The sequence below is a fragment of the Dromiciops gliroides genome, chromosome 4, assembly GCF_019393635.1.
Source record: "Dromiciops gliroides isolate mDroGli1 chromosome 4, mDroGli1.pri, whole genome shotgun sequence".
Taxonomy (NCBI): domain Eukaryota; kingdom Metazoa; phylum Chordata; class Mammalia; order Microbiotheria; family Microbiotheriidae; genus Dromiciops; species Dromiciops gliroides.
The window spans coordinates 258,156,466-258,180,570 of NC_057864.1; the positions used below are offsets into that span (position 1 = coordinate 258,156,466).

Consider the following 24,105-nt stretch of genomic DNA (forward strand, 5'->3'; position numbering starts at 1 on the left):
TCCTTCTTTTAAGGTACAGCTATCTATACCCCAGGAAAGTGTCCCTAGAGCCTGTGTGTTCAAGAACACAAAACTACTTCCAGTCCCATCCAGAATATTTTAAGAATTCATTTGCTGTTTCATATGAGAAATCACAGGAAGGGAGGTGTTAGGAATGGTCTGAAGGAATAGTAAGAAATACATGGAAGACTATATGGAGAACAGCTGTGGCCCAAATCTGTGTGTGGCAGCTCACAGGATTTGCCTATGTGCCTGTTTATTTGGAGGGTCTATCTCTAAACTACCAAAGCAAAGGTGCCACAATCTCAAATATAAAAAAAACATTCTAAGCCTTCCCAAACCACTGGAAATCATTATCTTTCCCAAGTGGGCTGACTCCAGCTGGGAAAAGATGAGTTTTTCAATAGAGGGCAGCATTAGGCTCAAATGCCAATTTTCCTAAACATACTCTTGCAACCACATGGTGAGTAAATAAGTGCTAGGCAAAAAAAGAAAAATTGAGACAAAAACACATCTGTTGGTCCGAAGAGGCTTCTTTTAAATTTCCAAATACATTGGACACACCCAACCTGAAAGATGAGTTGGGGACAAAAATCAAGAATTCACTATTCAACAGGGAATCTTCTGGGTCAGTCTATTGCTCCCAGGCTGGAGTAGAGTCTAACTTCTGGGGCTAAGGCTTAATAATACTTAGGTACCTGGGGTCAAGACTTGTCCATGCAAAATCACAGACTTCTCATCTGTCAATTCTTTCCACAAAACCTAGTAGCAGTCAGATTAATGGATAGCTCACAGTGCACTTTAGTCATTGTTCTGGGAAAGAGATGATATCCATTACATATTTGGAATTAAGACCTTATGGAAGGGATGTGGAGAAGGAACCCATTCTCCTTAAGGGCCCACTGATGGAACAGCAACTCTAGGCGAGAAGCAGTCTGATCTTTAGTCTATAGGATGTATGTGGTTGTAATTATATATGGATATATGGTCACTACTTATAGATTATCTCTATAGTAACATGGATTATCCTTTTAAGTGGATATCCTGAGGCCCAGTTTCTGTCAGGTTCCAAATAGGGGCAAGAGGGCTGTCAGTAGCAATCAAGGAAATCAAGGGTAAGAGCCCTATTTTTCCAGAAGCACTCCACATCAGGGTCATGGGCCCTGTGACTTCAGTCCCCAGGTAAGGTACATGGTCCTAAAACTTCCCATATAGCTATCATTCAAATAAGAGCTACGAAAATATAATTATCAATTTCAGGCTCTGGGGGTAGGGAGTGAGTTGTTCACCAAGAGCCCAGCTAGCTTTTCTTCTGTGTTCACCAAAGTCATTTCCAATGGTATTCTGAAGTCCCATTTCCTTTGCAGTTCAGATATATTTTAGTTTCCAAACAAAAATCCAGAACAAAACATGTTGGACCAATATATTTATTCTAAGGTGATTTACAATGAAAAATAAAACAATTAAACTTGTGTAAGCCAAACACATGAATTCTTTAATTGTTTTTAACAAAATATACAACCCAAAACACCACTCTATGGTGGAAGTGGCCTGGAAGGATGGGAAGTGAAGGGAGGGGCACACATAGGTTCCTGGCACAAGGACCGAGTCTGATCCCAAGATAAGGTTCAGGTCTTCAGCCTCTTCAATGCAGGAGCAGCTGCTAAATGATTTAACACAAAAAGTTACTGGATCACAATACAATGAATGAAAGGCCATTTAAAATCATGTAAGTGACCTCAAAGTGTGTCTGGTCCAGGCGTCGAGCCATGAGCCTTACCGATTTGTTGTCTTCCAAAAAGGGAGTCAGCTAGATTTTCTTCCATGTTTACTGAGGCCATTTCCATACAGGTTTGTGGGTGGACAGGATGGTCTCAAACACAGGTAATAGTCAAGGGATTTGGGGAGATTAACATGCCACAGATCAAGAGAGACAGTAAAAAAACGAACTACTCACACTTCATTTCAAAACAACACAAAGGCAAAGTCACTCAGGCCAAATCCTTAAGAAACATTATTCTCCATTGATACAGGGACATTTCCCAAGTCAACAAGCCTTATGGTATTTCCCAACAGAAGTCCATCAGCATCCCCAAGGAATGGAACCAGGTATCGACAGGTACAGCAAAAGGATTTTTAAGTCAACCATAGTTCCCTCCTTCCCCCAAATCCAAGAACTGGCAAAGAATCAAAGCCAAAATACAACCAAAAACACACTGTGTATTGAGCCAGATAGAGATCCATTTTAATGGCAAAGTACGAGAAAAGAAATTGGCAGAATTCACAGAAAAAAAATATTCTCTCTTTTTTAAACATCTGTACAGAAGATGTGGTTTATGTAGTACTTTTTAGAAAGGGAGAAGGAAATGTTTTCTAACTTCAACCAATATTCACTGTAGGATGCTAAGTGCACCATTACATGGTGTCTCCAAAACGAAGGACCAGTCAGTTCCTGGACCTCTAAATACCAGAGCTCTAGAAGCCAATAGAACTTATTTACAAGTAGCTCTGAAAGTTCTCTCCTCCTCTCCATTTCTAACACTGGTAACACTAGATTTTGTGTGGTCCTCTAGGTAGCATCAACTGTACCTTTCTCCTGCGTTGGCATTTCCTTAGGGCTTATAGCAGCACTGACAACCCATTCTTTTCCAGGATAACTTACAGCTGGCATTTCTTTGTCCACCTTAGAAAAGGTCTCCATCACAGACGGGGGATTCTGAAACTCTGGCTGTAATGTACCTGTATCCAGGCTACTATTCTCAGATATATCACCTGGCTCCGAAGGTAGAGAACAAAGCTTCTCTTCCTGCTTTTCAGAGACTGATGTTACAAAGCTGACCAGGTCTGGCTGGCAGGCAGATGGCCGAAGGCCTGGAGAGCAGATGGTATCTGACTCCAGTCCTAGTGACCCCGCAGCCTCTAACCTGAAAGTCTCTTCTGTATCCTCAGGCAGCATTCCTTCAGCCTGGAGGTCCAAGGGCTCATGTGTTACTTCCATATCCTCATCAACAGCTTTCAACACCAGCTGAGTTTTCAAGGTATCAGAATCAGGCATCTTCTCATTTCTGGGCTTAGAGTTTTGTTTATCCTTCATCCCTAAGTCAAGTTCCATGGCTTCAGGAGGTTCAAAAGGAAACTCAGAAAAAGTAGAGATAAGGTTAGTTGACCCTGTAGAACACAAAAATCTCCCTTCATGTACATTCTTAGACTGGGTAGCTAAGGACCCTTGGATTGGTTCTAACTGATCACTGGATAAACCAGAAGCTGGATTGCCTGGGGAACAAAGTTTCCCTAAATCTGTAGTTTCAAGGCCTTCTACAGGTTTGCTTTCTGTTGCCAATCTTAATTCAGTACTGACAACGGACAAGTCTGGGAATCCTGATTCTTGTCCCTTTGGACTCTCTATGTTCTCAGGTTTCTTGGTCTCCTCTTCCAAAATATCTGGTTGGCAGATTATTTTATTCAACTCTTCCTTTGGCTTTTTTCCCACTGGTTTGAAGCCTCTGACTTCAGGTATTCTACTAGCTGGTTCGGGGGACTGGTCTTCCTGACATTCCTCACAACCCGCTAGTATAGCTTGCTCTTGTGGGCTGCCTGTTAAATAAATGCTTCTCCTAACTATGGACTGGATAGATGACTCTAGGACACAATGTTGGACACTTGTTGACTGTGGGATCTGTGATATAGATCTAATATCTGACTGAACTGAGTCTGATCTTATCTCCATACTAGACTGAGCTTGTGTGTGTAGTTCTGTCATTACCTTACCTAAACCTTTCATTTCAGGAACTACCACCACTTCTTCAGGCTGATTAACAATTTTGTCATCCCTTGGCAGCTTGGTCTGTTTGGCTTCTCTCTTCCATATATAAAAGTCTTCACATTTCAAACTGGAATCCTTCAGGTTGTGGGGGTCCCTCTGCACTACAGATAATGAAGCCTGAAGCTCCTCATCCTGGTCACCTATTCTCTCTTTCCCCACACCCTCTGAGAGCAATAATCTCCCTTCTTCCAGCTCAGGGGTGGCCTCTGCCTCACTTCCACAATGCTCTTCAGCTAGGTGGGGATCTTGGATCCTTTGGGCTTGGTTATCAACTACTGCAAGGTCCATTGTATCTACCAACTTGGCAGGACATAGTATGTCTGACATCTGGGGGGCTGGCTCCTCTACACCAGGAGGACCTGGCTCTCCTGAGTTGAGGTCAGCTTCCCCCTCCAGACACATGTCTCTACTGGTCTCACTCTCACAAGGACTAGAGGGCAACATGATTGAGGCATTTGCCTCTGGGTTGACTTCCTCCTGGGGCTTACCCTGGTCATCTGCAAGAGAAGCAGAACTAAAGTCCATTCCTGTAAGAAGTAGGCAACCTCTATTCTTTAGTCCCAAACTCTGCTCCATAATTGTCCGCTGTTTTGGGGATCCCAGAGTCTTTGCAATGGGCTTGGCCAAACTGCTATCCAAAGAAGCACTGGCCAAACCCTTGTCCTGGAACATTCCCCTTAGGAGAACACCACTCTCCCTAGGGCTGAAAGAACTATCCAAGTTCTCATTTTTAGAAGAGTTGCTACTCTCCCCATTGGACAATGTGCTATTGCCCAACTTGCTTTCTGGATTCCCTTTCCCACCACTGCTGTAGAAGATGTCATACAAATCCTTGGCATTGGCTGTAGCTAGGCATGAGTTCCGTTTCTCTAATTTTTTGGCCTGTTCACTGAATACACCAGAGAGTGGTGGTGGAGGACGAACCAGCACAGATAACAGAGCCTGGTCATGGTCACTCTCACTCACCCCAGGTGCCACCTCATCTGAGGGGATGGCAGCAGGGTGCACCGGAGCCAAGATGGAAGCTGGCAAGACTGGAGTCAAGAGGTTAGACCCCCCTATACCAGGGGTCAAGATCTGGGATATGGTAGGAGTTGACTTGACCGGAGACAGTCCAGTGCTTGTTTGGGCAGGTGGTGCAGTGGTTGACTTAAGTGTAACTGGGAGTGGTGGCGGTGGCGGAGGTGGGGGAGGTGGAGGCAATAGCTGCTCAGGTATGGGAGCTGGCTCATTTTTCTCAGCCAACACAGTCTTTTCCTCTGGGGAACTTTTTAAGATCACCTCTTCCCCACCAAATGCCTTAGAGATTATGTCAGGAGGTAGTAGGAGATCAGTTGAAGACTCTTTGACCACTGGCAGAGGTTTGGCAGTGGCACCTGAGGATTTAATAGACAAGAAAGTGTTAAGAGGTGCAGGCTTGCTCACTGTCGCTGAGCCAGACTTGCGTAGCACTGTGGTGGGGATAGGAAGGTTAGGCCGGATTTTGGCCTGCGTGGAGGTGGCAACAACAGGCATCCAGGGACTGGTGTGAGCAATGACAGTTTTCCCAGATAGTTTTATCTCAATGGGCTTCACTTTCCCAGCCTGTGCTTTGCCATCCTCTTTGTCTTTGTTGGTTTCCATATTCTCTTCCTTAGGGGCACTTGGGGCTACTGCAGAGCTTTTATCATCGTCCTTTTCTGACTTCTTCCAGCTAAACTTGCCAAAAGAAGAGGACGTCTGTGGCTCCTTTGTTTCTTCTTTCAGCTGGAGTTTTATGATCATCTTTCGCTTGTTCTCAAGTTTGTCTGGGGAATTCCAAGTCTCAGAGAGCTGTTCATCTAGTTCTTCAGAAAGCTTTTCTTCATCTTCCTTCATTTCTTTTGCCACCTTTGCCTTCTTCTCATCTATTTCCTCCTTTGGCTTCTCACTCAGTTTTCGCTTTAGTTCATTCTGCCTTCGGCGCTCAGTCTCTAGGACCACAGCCAGACCTGCCTGACGATCCAGATTCCGTCGCTCCTCATACAGGGGTTTTTCATCCACATATTTTCTGGAAAAAGAAAAGGCAGGGCTCAACGGCTAGTCTGGGTTACTAGGAAAAATGCGAGAATCCTTGGTCCTGACACTGCGTTGAACAATAATGTATACCAGTATAGAAAACCAGAGGTTACCTTTCTAAGGAAGTACACACTCTCTCGACAGGCTCAGAGTCTCTTTTTCTCTGGGGGTTGAGACCTTCCTAGAAAGTTGGCCCCTCTTTGATGTGGAACTTTAAAAAACAAAAAGCTCCAATCTGCAAGTCATATCAGTCAGTGTTTACTTGGGTAAAATGCAACAAGTGACTTTTTTTTTTAAGTTCTGTAGGGTTTAGTTGGTGAAGTTGGGGTGGTAAAGGAAGTTAGAAAGAAAAAGGCACTAAAGGGAAATGGGGGTAATGCACTATGCTACTCGAGAAACCAACCTTATACTTCTCATTGTGCTGGTGACATTTCACCATGTTGTTCTCCAGGAAATTGGATCCCCAAAAAAATCCTCACAGAGTTGGCAGTAAATCCAGTAATGGGAATCAGAAATTCAGAGCCTGGAGCAAGTAGATAAAAAGAGTTAAAGAAATGAGCACACAACACCCACAATGACACCAGCTAAAGGAAATTCCATTTACCCATCCTGAGTCAATATAGTAAAGAACAAAGATTTTCACTTACATTAAGTTAGAAATCTTATTTCCTTGAAGCTCTCTCAAAGGCTTGTTCTTCCCCGTCTCAAATGTAAACCTTGAACCTAGGACTTCCCATCCTTCACACACAATGGAAACCTGGGCTTTGCCATTCACCCTGCCGATGCACTCTTTGGAGTATTATACCTTGTCTTCCACTTGCTACTTCATTCTCTGGACTACTACTTGGCATTGCTATCCACCCTAATGCTGCAGGCTCTATATTCGTTTTCCCATATTTCAGAATGTAAGATCTTTGTAGTAAAAGATTGACTTGCTTTTTTTGGTATTTGCTTAACACAGTGCTTGAAATAAAGAAAACAATAAATGTTTTTTCATTCAGTCATCATCCCCTAACTTTCCACTCTCTGGAACACTATTCTAAAAGCTAAATCTCTCTTAGAAATCCCTTACAGTAGTAAAAAATCACTAAATACTTCTAATGCAGGTCTTCTTAAAAGCGAAGTGTCATCTTAGAGATAGAGGTTTATGTGCCAACACGAGAAATCTTGAGGAAGAACCCATGACCGCTCCATCAACTTGGGTTTTAAAAACCTCACTGATCAGATAAAAGCAGCACCCCTAAGGAAATGCTTACAAGTTTTTCTTGCCTTGTCCTCAGGAAGAATGGAGCACATTCTTTTAACCACTCCCTACTAGTCCTAAGATTGGTCCAGGCTCCTTGGAATCACTCTCCTTCTGAACAAAGACTTTATAAGAGTTTCTAAAACCCACCCCACATGCAAGAAAATCAAAACAACTAGCTTTGTCACTTGCTCAATTATGTTGCTGCCATTTGTTGATGAGTTCTCAGAAGGTAATTCATGGTCCCTTGATAGATAATTCTGTTGCCAATTCTCTTGGAACCACAACTACCACTAAGCATCCAGAAACATTTGCCAACAGTATTATAAGAGTCAGACCAGAACTATTCATTGGAGTAATAATTCAATGTCAAATTATTCAGTAAGTTGTCTACTCATCAGATTCATGGTATGGGCAAATGCTGATTACTTTTCAACTACGGAAGATCAAGAACAAAGGAACTTCCCATTACTTTTAAGTACTTCACTCTCCTAACAAATAATCTAGACCCTTTTTTAGTTCTTTCAGAAGAAAAAGCAGTTAAAATGAACTATTATCTCTGACTTTTCTCAGTTCACTGAGTTTCAGATAAAAAGATGGTAAATAAGACTGCCAATAATTTGAAAGCCTGACCTTGAGATCATCATGATGACACCACTCACCCTACTTCCTTCTATCCTTTGCTGTTTCTCTCAGAAGAATCCCAGTACTGCCCGCCCACCATCATAGCCCAAGGAATCCTCCACCAACTGGCTGAAAAAGAAGGTAGGTAAAGAAAGGTACATACCTTTGGCAAGGGACTGTTATTTTATCGACACCTGCTTGTGGTATCTTGCTTGCCCTCACTCTGGATCTTCGAAGCCCAAGGTCTGTTGTAGGGATCCAATGTCTATTTGCAAGAGGCAGAGGTGCTCACACAACAGCACTAATAACTCAAGGATACACCTTTCCTCTCTGTCATTTTCTCTCCCACCTGAGGTCATAGGCCCCAGCAACCCACCCCCCTCCCCATCTGCCAAATGGTTAAAACGGAAATCACCTGTGAAAAAGGTAAACAAATGTTAGAGCAAGCAGCCAACAATGGATGAAGTGAAACTCAAAAAAATCATGGTACTCAATGGAATCAAGAGACAAAAGCTCCACTTACACTTATTATGGTGTTTAGGTACAGCCAGGAACCCTGGACTGAGCCCTGGGGATGGTGCCTCCTTCGAAGGGGTTGCTTGGCTCTTTGAACTGGGGCTCCAGCCCACATGAGAACTTTTCAACTTTGTCAGACAGTTTTTGAGATATGGAAGGAGGTACTGAGGTTTGAGGGGAAGGAAAGAAAGAAGAAAGAGAGGCTGACACCTACCTGTCTGTGTTTCTTCTTATGCATGTGAGTAAAGAAATCAAACATGGTCCCACAAATAGTGTTGCAATCTCTGCACCAGTGGTTCCCAGCATCATAATATTCATATACAGTAGCCAGCTGGGAAGACTGCTTGGCTGAGGGTTGGGATGAGGTATCTGTGGGCTTGGGGCTCTTGGCATGAGACTTCTCATTATTCGACTTTGACTCCTATAGGGGAAAAAAAGTTTTCAAATAATATGAGCTCAGAACTTAACCAACTCCTGCCCTCTAAGAAAAAGGATATAATAACTCTAGTGATGGTAGGGACAATTCAAAACAAGTACTTCCCACTTCAGGTTTTGTAGGGTCCACATGACCATACCTCCAGAATATAAGCTGCAGTCATTGGTTAGGTCTTCAGAAAAGAGATGAGAACCTAGAGAAACCTGGTTCTAAGACAAAGTCACTGAGACCTCTCAGTTTCATCTCACCAAGAGCACCAAGTCACAGCAGTAGCTAAGATAAAATGCACCAAAAGAATCTTGCTTGGAAAGTATAGTAGTCATTTAATTCCTTCTTTGGGAAACTTAAGAGAAGGCCTAAGTATTATGCATAGATAGAATAGGTGACTTACCTTAGACTATGATTTGAAAAGCTCTGGGAATGTACCCTCTACCTCCAAAAGTAGAAATTCCTCATTAGAGATCTATTCCTTTAATTTAATCTGCTTGTTTTGTGTTTTTTTAACGCAATCCCTCAGGGTAACCCATTAAATCTTCCTTCATAAATTAATTTTACTGACACATTAAAATACTTTAGTTGAGAGCAAAACACTAAAGAAATGGAAGGTGGTGTGTGTGTGTGGTGGGAGGGAAGGGGATACAGAAATATAATTTGGGCTATGGGAGGTATACTGCAGAGTGGGTATTATGAGGGAATAAGAAAGAGAAAGTGTTAGGGATTCAAAGGCAAATGCTAAGTAATTCTGCCATCTGCATGGGAGTCACTATACTAAGAACATTAACCACCTTTAATCAGTGTATGAGGTTAGAGGAGAAACAGCAAGAGCAAAAAGGATATGGACATGGCAGAAGTTCCTCACCAGGAAGAGGAAAATTAGATGAGAAAATTGGTCCAGAAGCATCAGGTTTACTCATGTCCCTGACAACTCAGACTGAGGACTATAGAGGCTCTAATGGCAAGCCAAGATGACAGACATCTCAAGATCTGAGGAAGGCAATATTCACAACCTATGTGCCACTTACTCTTTCCCTCAGAGCTCCTCTACTCACAATGACACAGGCAATAGAAACCACAGCCCCTTTAGTTGAGGAAAAGAACTGTGCTAAAAAGACACCTGGAGACTAAAACATTCCTCCCAGGCCAAACAGACTAGGCAATGACCACAAAACAAAGTTATATGGGGGCAGAGTTATTTCGGCATTAGGCAAAGTCATATATAGCCTTATGCATCAGTCTCTAAAAGTCCAGAATAACAACTCAGACAAAAAAAAAATTTAAGTCATAAAAAACCCAGAGAACAGAAAACTGCCGGCAGAAAATACAGAACCCTTTTCTGTATTTGAATTGAACCATATTGAAAAGAGTACATTCATGAAGATTAAACACATTAACTGCAGAGCTTAGTTCAGAAGCTATTATTTTAAAAGGGAAAAAGCCTGCTACCCCACCTGATTAAGAATGGAAACTTATGGTTTTCAAGCACATTGTACCTATCTCTATCAGGGACCACACCACCTCCAGAATGATGCTATCTTTTTCAACAGTCAGCAAAAGGTACCACCACATGCTAGAAAAACATTTATCAACTACAATAAGTTCTGGGGAAATAACCAGTCCCTAAATAATTGAGAGTTGATAATACACAAGTGATTGTATTTGAAAAGTACACGGTACACTGTAACAATTGGAATGACACCACCTGCTGGATACTTACTGTAGAAGAGTTCTGCCCATTGAAGGGAAGGTCTTTGAGGGCAAGACCCAGAGTCAGGAAGTGACGCGGGCTAGTGGAGGAGGAAGGAAGAGAACTGGCGCTCAGTCTCGCTCTCTTTCTGGGACGCTGGCGGAGAAGGGAGCTAAAAATGTGCTCTCCCTTTAATAGATAGAAATCTAGGCCTTTCTCTCTCTTCTTTACCAAATTCTTGTTTTTCCTTAATAAATGCTTAAAAGCCTAACCTCTTGCTAAAGCTTATAATTTATTGGCGACCACTCATTAGATATTTTAGACAGTTAGCTAGAATTTTAGCCCCTTAACAACACCCTGCTCTGCCAGGCCCTGACCTAGGTACAGATGATTAGGAGGCCTGATGAGCCCCCAAGCCTCTCTCCTCATTAATCTTTGAGTTCAGACATTACCTTGCTAGAGGAAGAGGAGGAGGAAGATGAGGAGGAGGAAGAGTTGTTAGAGGATGGAGACACTCTTTTTCTGGGCTCTTGGATTCTCTCAGCCTTCCCAAGGACTTCTCTGACGACTCTTTGCGCTATTCAACATTAGAAGGGCTCTTTCTGGGTTTTATCAAAGATGTTGATTCCCCGGATCTGATGCCACCTTGGTCCAGCTCAGGACAGTTTCTTTCTGCTGCCTCTGCCTCACGCCGCAGTTCTGCCATTTCCTTTCATGATGTTGTCCTGCCAGTGCGGCTCACCTCCACCAGGAGTGGGTCTTTGTGGCCATCTTCTCCCGCCGTTTCTTACGGAGCAACTCCCCCCTGGTGAGACAGCAGCCAGAAACCATCCATTATGGCAAGTTAGTCCAGCACATATGCTAATTATCTTCAACAACAATGGGAGGAATAAAACAACACAACCCTAGACTTTTGTCTTTAAATCCAGAATAAGGTTTTCTTGTTTATGTCTCATTTAACTTGATTCAGGAGGCCATTTGGTTTGCTTTCCTAGTCCAATTAGACTCAATCACAAAATTGCAGATTCTCTCCCTTCTCCACTACATTTTTTTAGGCTAGAAAAAATAGCCTTCTTTTCACAACTTCCCAGTATATTTCTTACCCATATGAGACTGGTTCTTTTTTGTTTTTTTGGAGGACAATGGGGGTTAAGTGACTTGCCCAGGGTCACACAGCTACTAAGTGTCAAGTGTCTGAGGCCAGATTTGAACTCAGGTCCTCCTGAATCCAGGGCTGGTGCTCTATCCACTGGGCCACCTAGCTGCCCCCGTGAGACTGGTTCTTACAGAGGTAACATTAAGCCTCCTCTACTCTTATTTGGTCACTTATTCCAGACCCAGACAGGAATAGTTAGAACCTCAAATGAAACTCTTACCCACCCACTCTTATCCCACACCACTGCAACAATGAGATTCTCAGATCTACTAATGATGTTACAGCAAGAGGCCCCTACCTCTCCTTTGTGGCTAAGAATTCAAGTTTCTAAGTCTAGAGTATAAGGAATAGACTGTATGATTCAGGTCCCAGGGGCAACAAATCCACTGTCCTAGGACTCTCCTAAATGCTCTCCACTTGGCTTTCTCTGTAAAACTGGATAAGGCCTGGCTCACAGGAACAGCTTCATTCTAGGGCAAGGACCAATACCTTGCTGCTATTGAAGCCGATCCAGCTCAGTCCTGAGATAGTACATTTCTTCTGCCGTGCATCCCGGATCACTCCTCAGTTTTTCCCTCTCTTCTAATAACCTATAGGGTACAGAAAGGGTTATGGTGCTATCCTCTACACTTCCACAGCAATAGACTCCATACTAACATCCCTTCCCCAAAAGCTCTCATGACAATATCATTGTCTCTTGGCCATCTCAAAGAAGATAAATGTGCCTACCTACATTAAAGCCTAGTATCTTCAGGCCCATATCTGAATGATTTTCATTCTAATAAACTGGTCAGAAAAAACTCGTACTTTTCTCTTCCTTCCTCTCCCCAGACAATGTCTATTCAGTCAGCTACACTACTTGAGGAGAATACCAGAGTACTCCCAATAAGTCCCTTTCTAAGTTAGGAAGTTAGATCCAAAAGGAATTCCACACTGAGGGCATGATAGATGGTGTTTCTGAGCCGAGAGAATAGACCGTTGGGTTTGAATGATTTCTGAACTTCAGAGACCATAATGAAGTCCTTGCAATTCATTGGCCCTGAGTCTAGGACTTATACAAAGGACTATGGGAAAAGAATCAGTCACTAAAAGTTTGCTGAGTTCTTTTAGGTTCTGGCTCCATAGAAGCCATCAGCCTCCATTTCAAGATCGAAAGAATATAGCTTATTAACAACAACTGACATTTATATAGCTATTTAAGTATTGCAAAGCATTTTACAAACATCACTCATTTGATTCCTCCCAACAATATTAAGTTTCTGCAACTATTATTATCTCAAGTTTTACCCCTAATACAACTGAGTTTGAGAGGGTTACAAGTGATCTGGAAGAGTTACACAGCTAGTGTCTGGGACCAAATTTGGACTCAGGTCTTCCTGATTTCCTGACTCCAAATCTAGTGCTCTACTATAACCACCACCTAGCTGTCTTAAACTAGCTTATGATACCTTGCACAGAGATGTAATGGCCCTAGGAAAAAAAAGGGGGGGGGGGGGGAGGGGAGAACACCTTATTTTCTGTTTTTTTTCCAATGTCTCCATATCTCAAAATATACAAAATTTTTAAGAAACCGAAATCCAGCCTTTATATAATATATATATAATATATATATATATAGTAATATATTCCTAAGCTAACAAAAATTCTTTTAAATCCATAAAGATCTGTAAAAGACACTCAAATTCTGTTGCATATATTCGAGTTGCCCTAAACATTTATAATCTCTAAGCCCCTTCTCTCCAAGAAAAATACGCAAGCCAAAAACAAAACAAAAAATCCTCCCACCCAAAAACAAAATGCTGGAAAGTTTCTTCCATGGCTTCAAACTTCCGAGGTTTTTAGATCTCTACAATTCTCCTTCTACAGACCTAGGAACACAAAGGGTCTTTATCAAATAAGAATGTATGTGAAAGTGCTTTGCAAACTTTTAAAGAGCTACCCAAATGTGAGGCACCATTATGAGGACATCACTCCTTGTCCTTTACTCTCTGTAAAGACAGCTGAAAAAAAAGCAAAAACACCGCAGAGCTTACATTTCCCAAGCCCATCTATTTCCTTATTCAAAAACTCACTAAAATGAAGCACAAAGATCCATAATTACTGCCCACCCGCTTACAGCCAGAAAGCCTCTGGCAGAGCCATGGCTATTTAAGACTTCTACTCCAAAGCATTCTGTATTCAATACTACAAAAGCCCAGCAATGTGAATAGAGACCTTGGCTTTGGACAAGGAAGTTAGAACCAATTGAAAAGACAACTGTCCTACCAAGATTGGATCCAGAATCACACCATGGAAGGACCGCTCACCCTAAGGAACAAACACAAGAGGAAACCTGAGGGGGTGGGGGGTGGGGTGGGGAGAAGAGACAGGCCCACTTGCATGGGAGAGGATTACAATTCCTATAGCATCTGAAGAAACCAGTGCCCGACCACAACTCCCAGCCCCAGAAGAATACAAAAACAGCCTAAAACAAAGGACCCAAGTTCACGATATTCAACCACAAGGATAATCTTCACCTTCTGCTTCTGGGAAGCCCGGTTCTTCTCATCTGAGATCTTTTCTGGATTGTATCTCATAAGTGGTGGAATGGGTAGTCGAACGGGCACCTTGGTGGAATTGTTGATGACAGGAATGGGAATTAGCAATGACTCATCTCTCTTGGCTTCAGCAGAGGTCACAGTGGGGATCACACGAAGGTTGGGGCGGCTAGGGGTAACCTGTTTAGTGATGGGTATGAGTCTGTGGGGATCAGTCAGTGGATGGCCAGGTTGCTGGGGAGAAGGGTACATGGGCCAAGCAGAGACTGCATATGCCATGTAGTGTCTATAGGCATCAAAGGTGGAAGGAGGCATAGCAGGTGTCTGGTAGTTTGGTGGGATTGGAGCTGCAGAGAACTGAGTATTAGTAGGAATCTGAAACTGGGTCACTGAGGAAGTGCAGTGTGGGAGTCTAATAGGAGGAGCTGGGGCTGAGGGAATCAGACATCTGATAGCAGATGACCGGGGCCCACTGCTGGCCACTTCTGGTCCTGGGATCTGGTTCAAGGGGTGATCAGACTTGAGGAATGGGGGGCTATTCTTCGCCCTCAGATAAGGATCCACAGGAGAGACTACATGTGGCCGGGACACTTCAGGAGAACGAGTATCACTCCGGCGTGCCTCCCTGCTTTCCAGCCTATGTGAATCTGAAGAAACTCCTATCAGAATAAAGGACCGTCGATCTACGTGAGCGTCGATCAATTGAGGGGTGTGAGGACAACTTCTTTCCATGGAGTCGTTCCTGGGTGCGCACAGCCAACTTGCTAATTTCTGCCACCCCAATATCCAGCCCTATGGTCTTGAGCAAGTTATGGATTTGGCATATTCTGGATTGCTTTCCTCTCGTGAATCCAGTTTCAGAGCTGATGAGGGGGAGGGAGAGGAGCTTGCTCTCTGTCTTCGGGCTTCAATCCCAAGGCCACCAAGGGACTTTGGCGGAGAGTCTGACTTCAAGTCGTCTTCTTCATTCCCATAGAGAAACTTTTCCTCATCCTCTATGTCTGGGAAGCTACGTCGCCTCTTTTCTTGGGCACTAGGGGGCTCTGCCAACATACCCAGAATTCGGGAAAAACCACTGCCATCCTGGCTGGCTCTCTCATGGGGCAACAAGAAATCTGTGTGCCGATCACCAGACTCAGCCTTCCCATCTATTTTCTCCTTGTGGCTTAGAAAACTCCCAAACTTCTCTCTGAGGGGACTAGTATCCTTAGGCAGCCCAGAAAGGGGACCCCACTGATAGGATTCTTGGGATTCCTTCAATGCAGTGTCTGTCATGGCTCCTTTGTTGTTTTCAATATCTGAAGTAAAAGGGGCCGTAGCACTGCTTGGGGGAAGAGATGGGTGGCCAGAGATGAGAGGAAGTTCTTGGCTAGAGTTCGTACTGCTAGAAAAACTCTCCATCTGCAAAGAAAAATACCATCAATTTAGCCCCCAAGTAGACCCATGACAGGATCCTATTTAAAATGCATTTGTTCAACAACAACACTGTAATATACAATTCTCTATGTTTTTTTTATGGAAATGCTCTTGTTCTGAGTTCATCTGTCAAGAATGATAAATAACACAAAAATAAAACGCATTTGTTCTTACTGAATCAGTTGGAGAAAGTAGGTATAGATAAAAAAATATCCTTAGGCAGGTATGAAAAGTGGGAGAGGGAAGAGAAGACAGGAAGGGAAAATAAGGAATAGAGTAGATTCGTCCTAGGCTCACAGGACCTAGTCTTGCAGACCTGACAGGCCCCATTAGTACTCTCCAACATCAACTACTTGTAGATCCTCTTACAAACAGAGTTAGATGCTTAATCATGGATACACTATTAACACCACAGGTTCCCCTAGGAGTGTTCTGGATAGAATACCTCCTATTTAAGAAAACCTTTGCATCTATCAATATACAGTTTGGCTGGACAGTATAACAAACACAGCAAAAGGAGGAACTGGGTAGATGAAAAAGAGAAATAGGATTCAGACCTGCAAGGAAGGTTCCACATCTACTTCTACTCGCTTCTTCAGAATGGACTTCTTGGGCATCATAGGTACATCCTCTGGTCGATGCACTGTATATCCTGGTTCTGACCCTGATACTCCAGAGATGGTACAACTGCTGCTGCTGCTGCTATCTACCCCCACCAGATCCTGACCCAAGCTTCTGTTCCGCTCTTCTTCTTCCTCCCGTTTCCTCCTGGCAAGGTCTAGCTCCCGGAACTCAGGATCCATGAACCGGGAGTTTGGGCTATGCCTTCGTTGTCGGTAGTTTCGGACACCTGAGATATAGTTGGGGTGGTCCCCAACCAAACTATGGATCTTCTCACTGTCATCATATCGGGACCGTTTGGCTTCCCGGCTTCTTTCCTCAGATCGAATAGAGTAGGAGACTTTGAGTTTGTCTCTGTCTCGAAGGAGATCATCATGACGGCTAACATGGGGGTTATAGTCAGACCTATGGAGGAAGGTCTCTCTTGTCCTGTAGTCCTCATCCAGCCGCCCCAGAAAAGGGCTAAGGGGCCCTTCTTCCCGGGTGGTGTAGCGCTCAAGGCCCCGGGAGCACTGGGAACTATGTGTGAAGATAGGACCATCAGCCAGGTCATCCCTGAAGAAAACAGAGAGGAATCACGGGATATAATGGATTTCAAGACAATAAGGACAGAAGAGATTAAAGAAAGATGCTTCTGGGACTGCCCAGAGCATTCTTAAAGACAGAATATAATATTATAGGAAGGTCAAAAATAGATAAGAACACATATCTAGTGCCATGAAATAGCCATTTTAAGGAAAATTAGCTAGTCAGTGATTTCCACTGGCATCAATTTGACTTTCCCAGAAGCATTTAGATGGTTCATTTATGTATCATACTGCTGGCCTCCAAGTTTCAAAGATCCTCTGGCCTCTCCTGTCAGCTTTCTTCTGCCTTATTTGAATGCTCATAAAGTAGTAGGTTATTCTTCAGGTGAGTATAGATTAAGTGATATTCTGGCTCATCACATTTTTACCTCAAAGTAAAAAGGTAAAAAGTATTTCAGATGTGGAAGAAACAGAAACTGGATTAAACCTCTGTCCCGTCTATATCCCTGCCTCTGGTTACAAAACAAAGGTAACCATTTTAACCTACTCTGGGAATCCCAGAAAGCACTCATCACAAAGTTTTCTTTCCTCAATACTGTTAGGCATTTCCTAAAGAGGCTGGCAAATACCTCAAACATCAAATGTCACACTACCACAAGTTTTCAATAGCACCACCCAGGTTAGGAGAGATTTCCAATAGCAGCTTACATTTAAAGAAGGACATCTTTTGAGGTAAGGAGCAAATATAAAGACCCTCTGGCACTTCAAAAGCATGTAACTTTTTAGAAATCTGAATTTAAAAAACAACACAAAAATTAAAGTGCTTACCTCTCAGATCCAAAGGGACAGTGTCCTAAAGTTTGGATGATTATTATTGGTGCCTTCTGCAATTCCTTCTACTGATTTTGTATTTACTAGGCATTACTTCCTCTACAAGTCTAGACCTGAATAGCATTTATTAACAACCCTATGAAAAGGATAAAGTTTATCTTTCCAAAAGAAGTTGAAAATAAAACTGCTACCAGGGAAGAAATGTTCCTATTACTACCTCTTCCCTGTGTTGGGGAAGGTGGGAGGTATAAGAAGATATTATAAGTTCCAGTGTAGTATATGGCAACACAATAAGAATGAATGTCTCAAGACTGGTCGGCTGGGGCAGCTAGGTGGCTCAATGGACAGAGCACCGGCCCTGGAGTCAGGAATACCTGAGTTCAAATCCGGCCTCAGACACTTAACATTTACTAGCTGTGTGACCCTGGGGCAAGTCACTTAACCCCAATTGCCTCACTTAAAAAAAAAGAAAAAAAAAAAAAGAGTGATCAGTTACATTATATTTTAAAGCAGTAGAATGCTTGTATATCGCCAAGCTCGGAGTGCCTCAATACACCTGCTACTAGGATAGAATATTGGTAAGGTATGTTACCTCACTACTTAAAAAAACAATAACAAAATTTTCTACTCATACTACTTAAGGAAAAAACAGATCTAGTGGATTTGGCAAATTCATTTGTGCTGCCAAGGCTAGATACTAGTCAGACCCAGAATACATAATGGTGCTATGCAACTACCAACTAATGTAGACTCTTAGTACTTAATCTTATTAGAGAATCTCAGAGTTTGGAAGGAATTTCAGAAGTCCAAACCACACCTAAATAGTAATCCCTTCAACATTCCAGAGAAAGGGATAGCCAGCCTTTCTCTGAATATCTTCAGTGGTAAAGGAAGCTATTTCTTGGAAGAGATGTCAGTATAAAGTACTATCAATCTAGATGGAGAAAGGTAATTCCCAGCAAGTCAGAATCCAGACATAAGATCTCAGAGTTTCATCTCAATAAGAGGTTAAGAAACACTGGAAAGAGTAAGATGTTAAATGAATACACATGCCAAAATTAGATCATTCAGAAAGTTACAAGTCTCCTGTCTCAAACAAGGTTCAAAACCAACCGAGTAACCTCAAAGGAAAACAATGATCACAAAGTCTCAAAAAGCTCTAAAAAAGGGGCAGCTAGGTGGCGCAGTGGGTAGAGCACCGGCCCCAGAGTCAGGAGGACCTGAGTTCAAATGCGGCCTCAGACACTTAACACTTACTAGCTGTGTGACCCTGGGAAAGTCACTTAACCCCAATTGCCTCACTTAAAAAAAAAAAAAACTCTAAAAATTCTTTAGCTCTTGCTGTCAAGCCCAGTTCTGGAAAAGGTACCCTTTGCAGGTTTAGCTGGATCTCGCTGTTAAAAAAATGGTCCTAAAATATGGTAATGTTTTTACATAATCATACCACTTATAACCCATATCTGATTATTGCCACCTCAAAGGAGGAGAAAGGGGAGGGGAAAAAGGGATTAAAATTAGAACACAAAACTAGAAATAAAAATGTTTTATACACTAAAAAAAAATTGTCCAGTTGGGAATCCACATTCTTTACTGCTGGTTGCCTATGGCACTTTGGGAAATTCCTTTCTCCAAGCCAGGCAAAAATAAAGCAAAAAATACTGGCCCTAACCTACTTTGAAGGAAGGAGAATGAAAGTTTAATATGAGAAGTGCTGAAATAAGTTCTTTGAATGGAAGTTGCATTGGGGGTACAACTGACAGCAGATTACTCCTGTTATAACCACATTGGTCCCCCCATAGCCAATGTATTCATTCAACGAACACATTTTGGCTTATAATGTCAGGTGTTATAGTGTTTCCCACACAAAGAGAACACACATATTGAGAGGAGGTTGCTATCCTAAATAGAAATGTACTTGGCTGGGTAGTAATGACCATCCAGGTAAACTATCCTATCCTGACATGAAATTCACAGCCTGGCCTGAATCTATCTTCTAGGATCACTATACATTACTCTCCTTTCCAAACCTCTGTGCATTACTATCCAGCCAAGCTTGGCTTCTGTTTCACACACAAAGCATTCTTTCTCTAATTTCCACACCTTTGCACTGGCAGTCCTCTATGTCTGAAATGTTTCCTTTTCATATCCAACTCTCAAAATCCCTCCCTTCCTTCAAGATGAAGTTCAAGCTTCACCTTCTTATAAAGCCTTTCCTGATCGTCTTCCCCCATTGTCAATACTCTAACTACTTTGGTATTTATTTTGTATATACTTTCATATGTGTGTTTTGCCTCCTTGCATAGAATGTAAGCTCTTTAAGAATTGGTATTTTTTTCCTTTGTATCTCTGGCATATTACAGGGACTTAATACTGGCTGACTGATGCAATTTGATAAGGACACTGAGTAAAAGAAGGGAACACCAAGTAATTTGTAAATAATTTACTTATACACAAGTGTTGGGGGGCATAGCTCCTCTCACCACCACCACCAGCTGAAAATTGGCTCACTGCCAAAGGATGTTCCAAAGATAACACAAGCCTTGGTAGACAGTCTTCAAGGATAGATGACTAACACAAACTGCAGGAAGAAGAGTCACAACTGTGTAAAAACATGGGTGAGATGGGGGTAGAAAAAGACAGAAAATAGCTTTGTGGAACTCCCTGTACTTTTCACTTTTCTCTAAAAAACAGAATCAGATTTAGTATTTTAAAAACAGGTGCTTCGATTAATACAACATTATAATGGAAGGATGATATTCTGGTGAACAATAAAGTATGCAAATCACCCCCAGTGCACAAAATGTAAAACAATCATCACATATTCAACTTACCTAAGCTGCCCTCTCACTTTCTGAAAACAGAAGCAGCTGGGAAGAGTGGATATAAATGTCTTCCATGCACTGAAGCCATGACTTCAGACCAAAGGCTCCAAAGCTTCAAAGTCCGGTATGTTTTTTATCGTCCTTTATTTCAATTTGCCTACTTTAAATGATGCTTTGAGGTGAATGCTATTTAGGGGCAATTATGTTCCTCTCAGCCTTGCTTCAAATCTGTCCCTAAAATGCCCTCCTCCCCCTTCATGTGTTCTATGCATTAGTATACAGATACATTCTCCATCTAAGAGCAAATTTACACTTACTGCCAAACCAATTTGTATTACTTTCCACAATATTCTGGAATGGACCAAAACAGAGATTGTCACAACCCTCAAGCTTATATAATTTGAGGGAGGCTGGGAAAAGCAAGCTCCAAAATGGTTACTTTCCTTGCATAATTGCAACCCTTTTCCTGCAGACTTGGGAGTCAATGCCAAGTCTAAATTTAGTTCTCTCCCAAAATATATTTCCCTCTCTTCAACACCTAATAGTTTTCAGTATAGTTCCTTATATATTTAAGATGTCAAGCTTTTATCTCTCATATCTGATGTAAATAATTTCTTACTATGCATCTTTTATTTTCTTTAATTATCTGTCATAAAAATTTATTTCCATATAATCAAGCACAATGTTAACTCTGTCCACAAAAGATACACTGCCAAAGGATTTCAAAAGAACACATTGTTAATAATCAGTTTTTAACATTGCTCAATCCACCAAAAGTCAAAGAAATAAAAATTAAAACAACTTTGAGGTACCACTTCATAACCATGCACACCGGCAATAATAATTAAAAGCAACAAAATTCAATGTCGATAAGGTTGTAGAGAAAAAGGCATACTTAGTGCTGATGAAATTGTAGAATCTTTTTGGAAAGGAAACTGAAATACACAGTAAAAGTTACAAAAAATCATTATACTTTTTGTCCCAGTAATTCTGCTGATGGGGATATACAATGAAAGCATTTTATATGTAATTTTTTAAAAAAAGAAACACCTAAATATTCAAAAGCAAAGGAATGGCTAAAAGATGGCATATTGATAAAATGAAATAATGCAATGCAATTAAGAGAAACAAGCATTTGAAGTAAATCTGCAAAAGCCTATACAGGTCTAAATAATGAAAAGTGAAAAAAGCAGAACCAAAAGAATGAAACTCACACAATGATCGCATTAGGAAAAATTAAGGAGAATTAAGGAATAGAGAATTCTAATAGAACAACAGAAACAATGTTGATTATTTCTTTGAAAAAAATTAATTTGAATGCAAAGTTATCAAGCTGGCTTAATTATCTGAATTGTTGCTCAATTTAATTCATGTTTTTAATAAAACATGTAGCTGCAACAACATTAGAATTTAATGCCTGAATGGGCCAGACCAATCTAAATTATGTCTACGTGTAAAGGTAGTACCAATAACCAATGGACTGGAGGACAGCTCCTATGCATTCCCATTTTAGCAGCATCATAAGTTAAAGATGAACAATTAAACATCTAACTTCCCTTTAAATGTGCTATGATCTTTTACCCATTAATTTAACCCTTTATTAATCTATATTCTCAGCCTATATGTTAAGTCCCAAAACTCTAAGAATGGCATTTCAGTTTAGTATTCAGGATTTGTTGAGTAAGGACATATTTAAGTCACATAATCCAATCTCTGATCTTACAGGCTTTGATTCATATTCAAAACCTTCCCCCGATTCCGAATTTTACCCAAATAAGACTTTATCAGGCAGCATAGTCTTTATTGGTACCCTTCCTTCTTGGAGGCCTTCCAACCCCCAAGGCCTTTTCCTCTGTCACACTCTGTGCTGGACATGGGTGCACAATTTCAGTGCCAATACCTAATACTTCAAACATAAGGACTTCAGCAATTAAGAGCCTGATATATATATATAACAAGCCACTACCATTATCCTTAGCTTTAGGAGAATCCTACCTGTCTATGTCACCCAGGTTATCCACTGGAGACCCCAATCGATCATTAAGCCTCCGGGGATCAGGTGAGCCAAGGCAAAATCTGTCATTGCCAACAGTGATCCGCAAGCTTTGTTCCACTGAAGATTCAGAACGGAGTCCAGGAGATCGCCTCTGTAGGGACAAAACACAAGGGTAGGTTCCCTGAATTTTCACAGGTACAATGAGTATGAGATCACAGGTTAAAAATAAGAGAACAAAACTGAAAATGTCACCCCACCCCCAATTTCCCATTTCCCAGGAAGCACTAGTTCCAGAGTAAGAGATAAAACACTGTATGATGCTTCCTCAACCCCAAGTACCTTCAAAAGCATTTCCTTGAAGGTAGGGTTATCTTTCACCTTCCCAAATCGTATCCTCTTTTCCTCCCCGCCCCTCACCTAGACACCATACGCTTACTCATTTATGACAGAAAAACAGTCCATTCACCCATGACAAATAATCAAGAGAACCCTGCTCATGCCCTTTCACGTCTACAGCATCTCACAGAACCCCTCAAGGAAAATGGAAGTCCTGCCACCGGGAATCAAAACAGATCTTTCAGAATAAAGATCCATTGCTCTGCAATCAGAACTCAAAATGGAGAGGCGGAGAGGGAGAAAGGGAGGGGAGAGAGGAAAGAGAAAGAGACGGTGGTTTTTGTTCAGGATAATCTTTTTTTCACCTCGCACCCTTTTTGCTCCCTTTTTCCTCTCGGAATAAGGCTCATTTCATTCCAGAGAAAGAGAAAAGGCTCGAGGAATAGCAAGCACCCTCTCCTTTTCTGCGGGGAAAGACTGGCACGACTAGAGCTGTCTTTCCCAAGCCCCAGGGGGCGGCTGAAGCCCCGAAAGCCTGCAGTGTCGCAGGTTTCCGAGGAAGGATAGCTCAGGAAAGCAAACCACTGCACTGCCATTACCCAGGCCCCATAGACGAATGACGCGAAAGGTGGCTGGTGGAAAAAAAGAAAACGGGGAGGTGGGGGGAGGTGTGCGGCCAAATTTTCCCACAAATCTCACCCATAGCCTGGGAACACACACTGCTCCATCACCACAAGGGCTCCTCGACTCCCGTTATCCCTCAGGAAAGACCCCGTAATGCCGTAAGGCTTTCTACGGAGCCGCCTAGGCCCGGAAGGGAGTCTGCACCGCCTCTGGCCGGGCCCAGGCCCGGGAGGCGCCGAGCCGGACCCCGGCGCACAGGGGATGCTCCCTGCCCTGGACCCTAACCCGGGGGCTGCAGGGCGCGGGGGTGGATTACCCGGCTGCCGCTGTCCCCCGGATGGTCTCCGCGGCCGTCCCGGGCGAAGTCGGAGCGGGAGCACGAGCGGCTGCTGCCTCGGAAGCCGCCGGTGCCCGACGGGAAGAGACGTCGGGGCCGGGTCGGAGAAGGCGAGGCCCGGCGAGAGCGGGGCGGGGACGGGGAGCCCCGACGCACCCGCGGCGGGCTCGGGGACCCACGGCGGCTCCAGGGCGGAGACGGAGAGCCGCGCCGACGGCCGCGGAGAGAATGCGGCAGCGGCGGGGACGGGGAGCCGTGGCGGACGCGGTGGCCCGAGGGGGAGCGGGGCCGGCGGCTCGGGGGGCGGGAGGCCGAGACCGAAGAGGAGGCGGCAGGCGGCGGGGAGGCGCGGCGGACCGGCCCGGTGACAGAGGAGGAGGAGCCGACGCTGCGGCTGGTGCGGGAGCCGCCGACGCCGCTCTCCTTGGGCCGATGCGAGGAGACCGACGAGCGGCCGCTGCTGCGGTACATGGCGCCGGCGAGGGCGGCGCGGGCCCGGCCCCGAGAGGGAGGCCGAGACCGCTCCGACTCCGCGGTGC

At 43.2% G+C, this 24,105-nt stretch overlaps 1 protein-coding gene across 1 annotated transcript; it reads right to left on the minus strand.

Moving 5' to 3' along the window:
* Window positions 1–1,424: 1,424 nt before the first annotated feature.
* ZNF318 (zinc finger protein 318) lies at window positions 1,425–24,105 on the minus strand. Its single transcript, XM_044005237.1, is given in 19 exon segments — window positions 1,425–2,573; window positions 2,576–5,852; window positions 6,265–6,308; window positions 6,311–6,354; window positions 6,357–6,391; window positions 7,900–7,919; window positions 7,921–7,992; window positions 8,458–8,664; window positions 10,816–11,001; window positions 11,004–11,137; window positions 11,140–11,161; window positions 11,818–11,822; window positions 12,009–12,104; window positions 14,032–14,710; window positions 14,712–14,872; window positions 14,875–15,457; window positions 16,030–16,648; window positions 22,269–22,420; window positions 23,546–24,105. Coding segments are annotated over 19 exon segments (6,909 nt in total). The 5' UTR covers window positions 24,038–24,105; the 3' UTR covers window positions 1,425–2,492.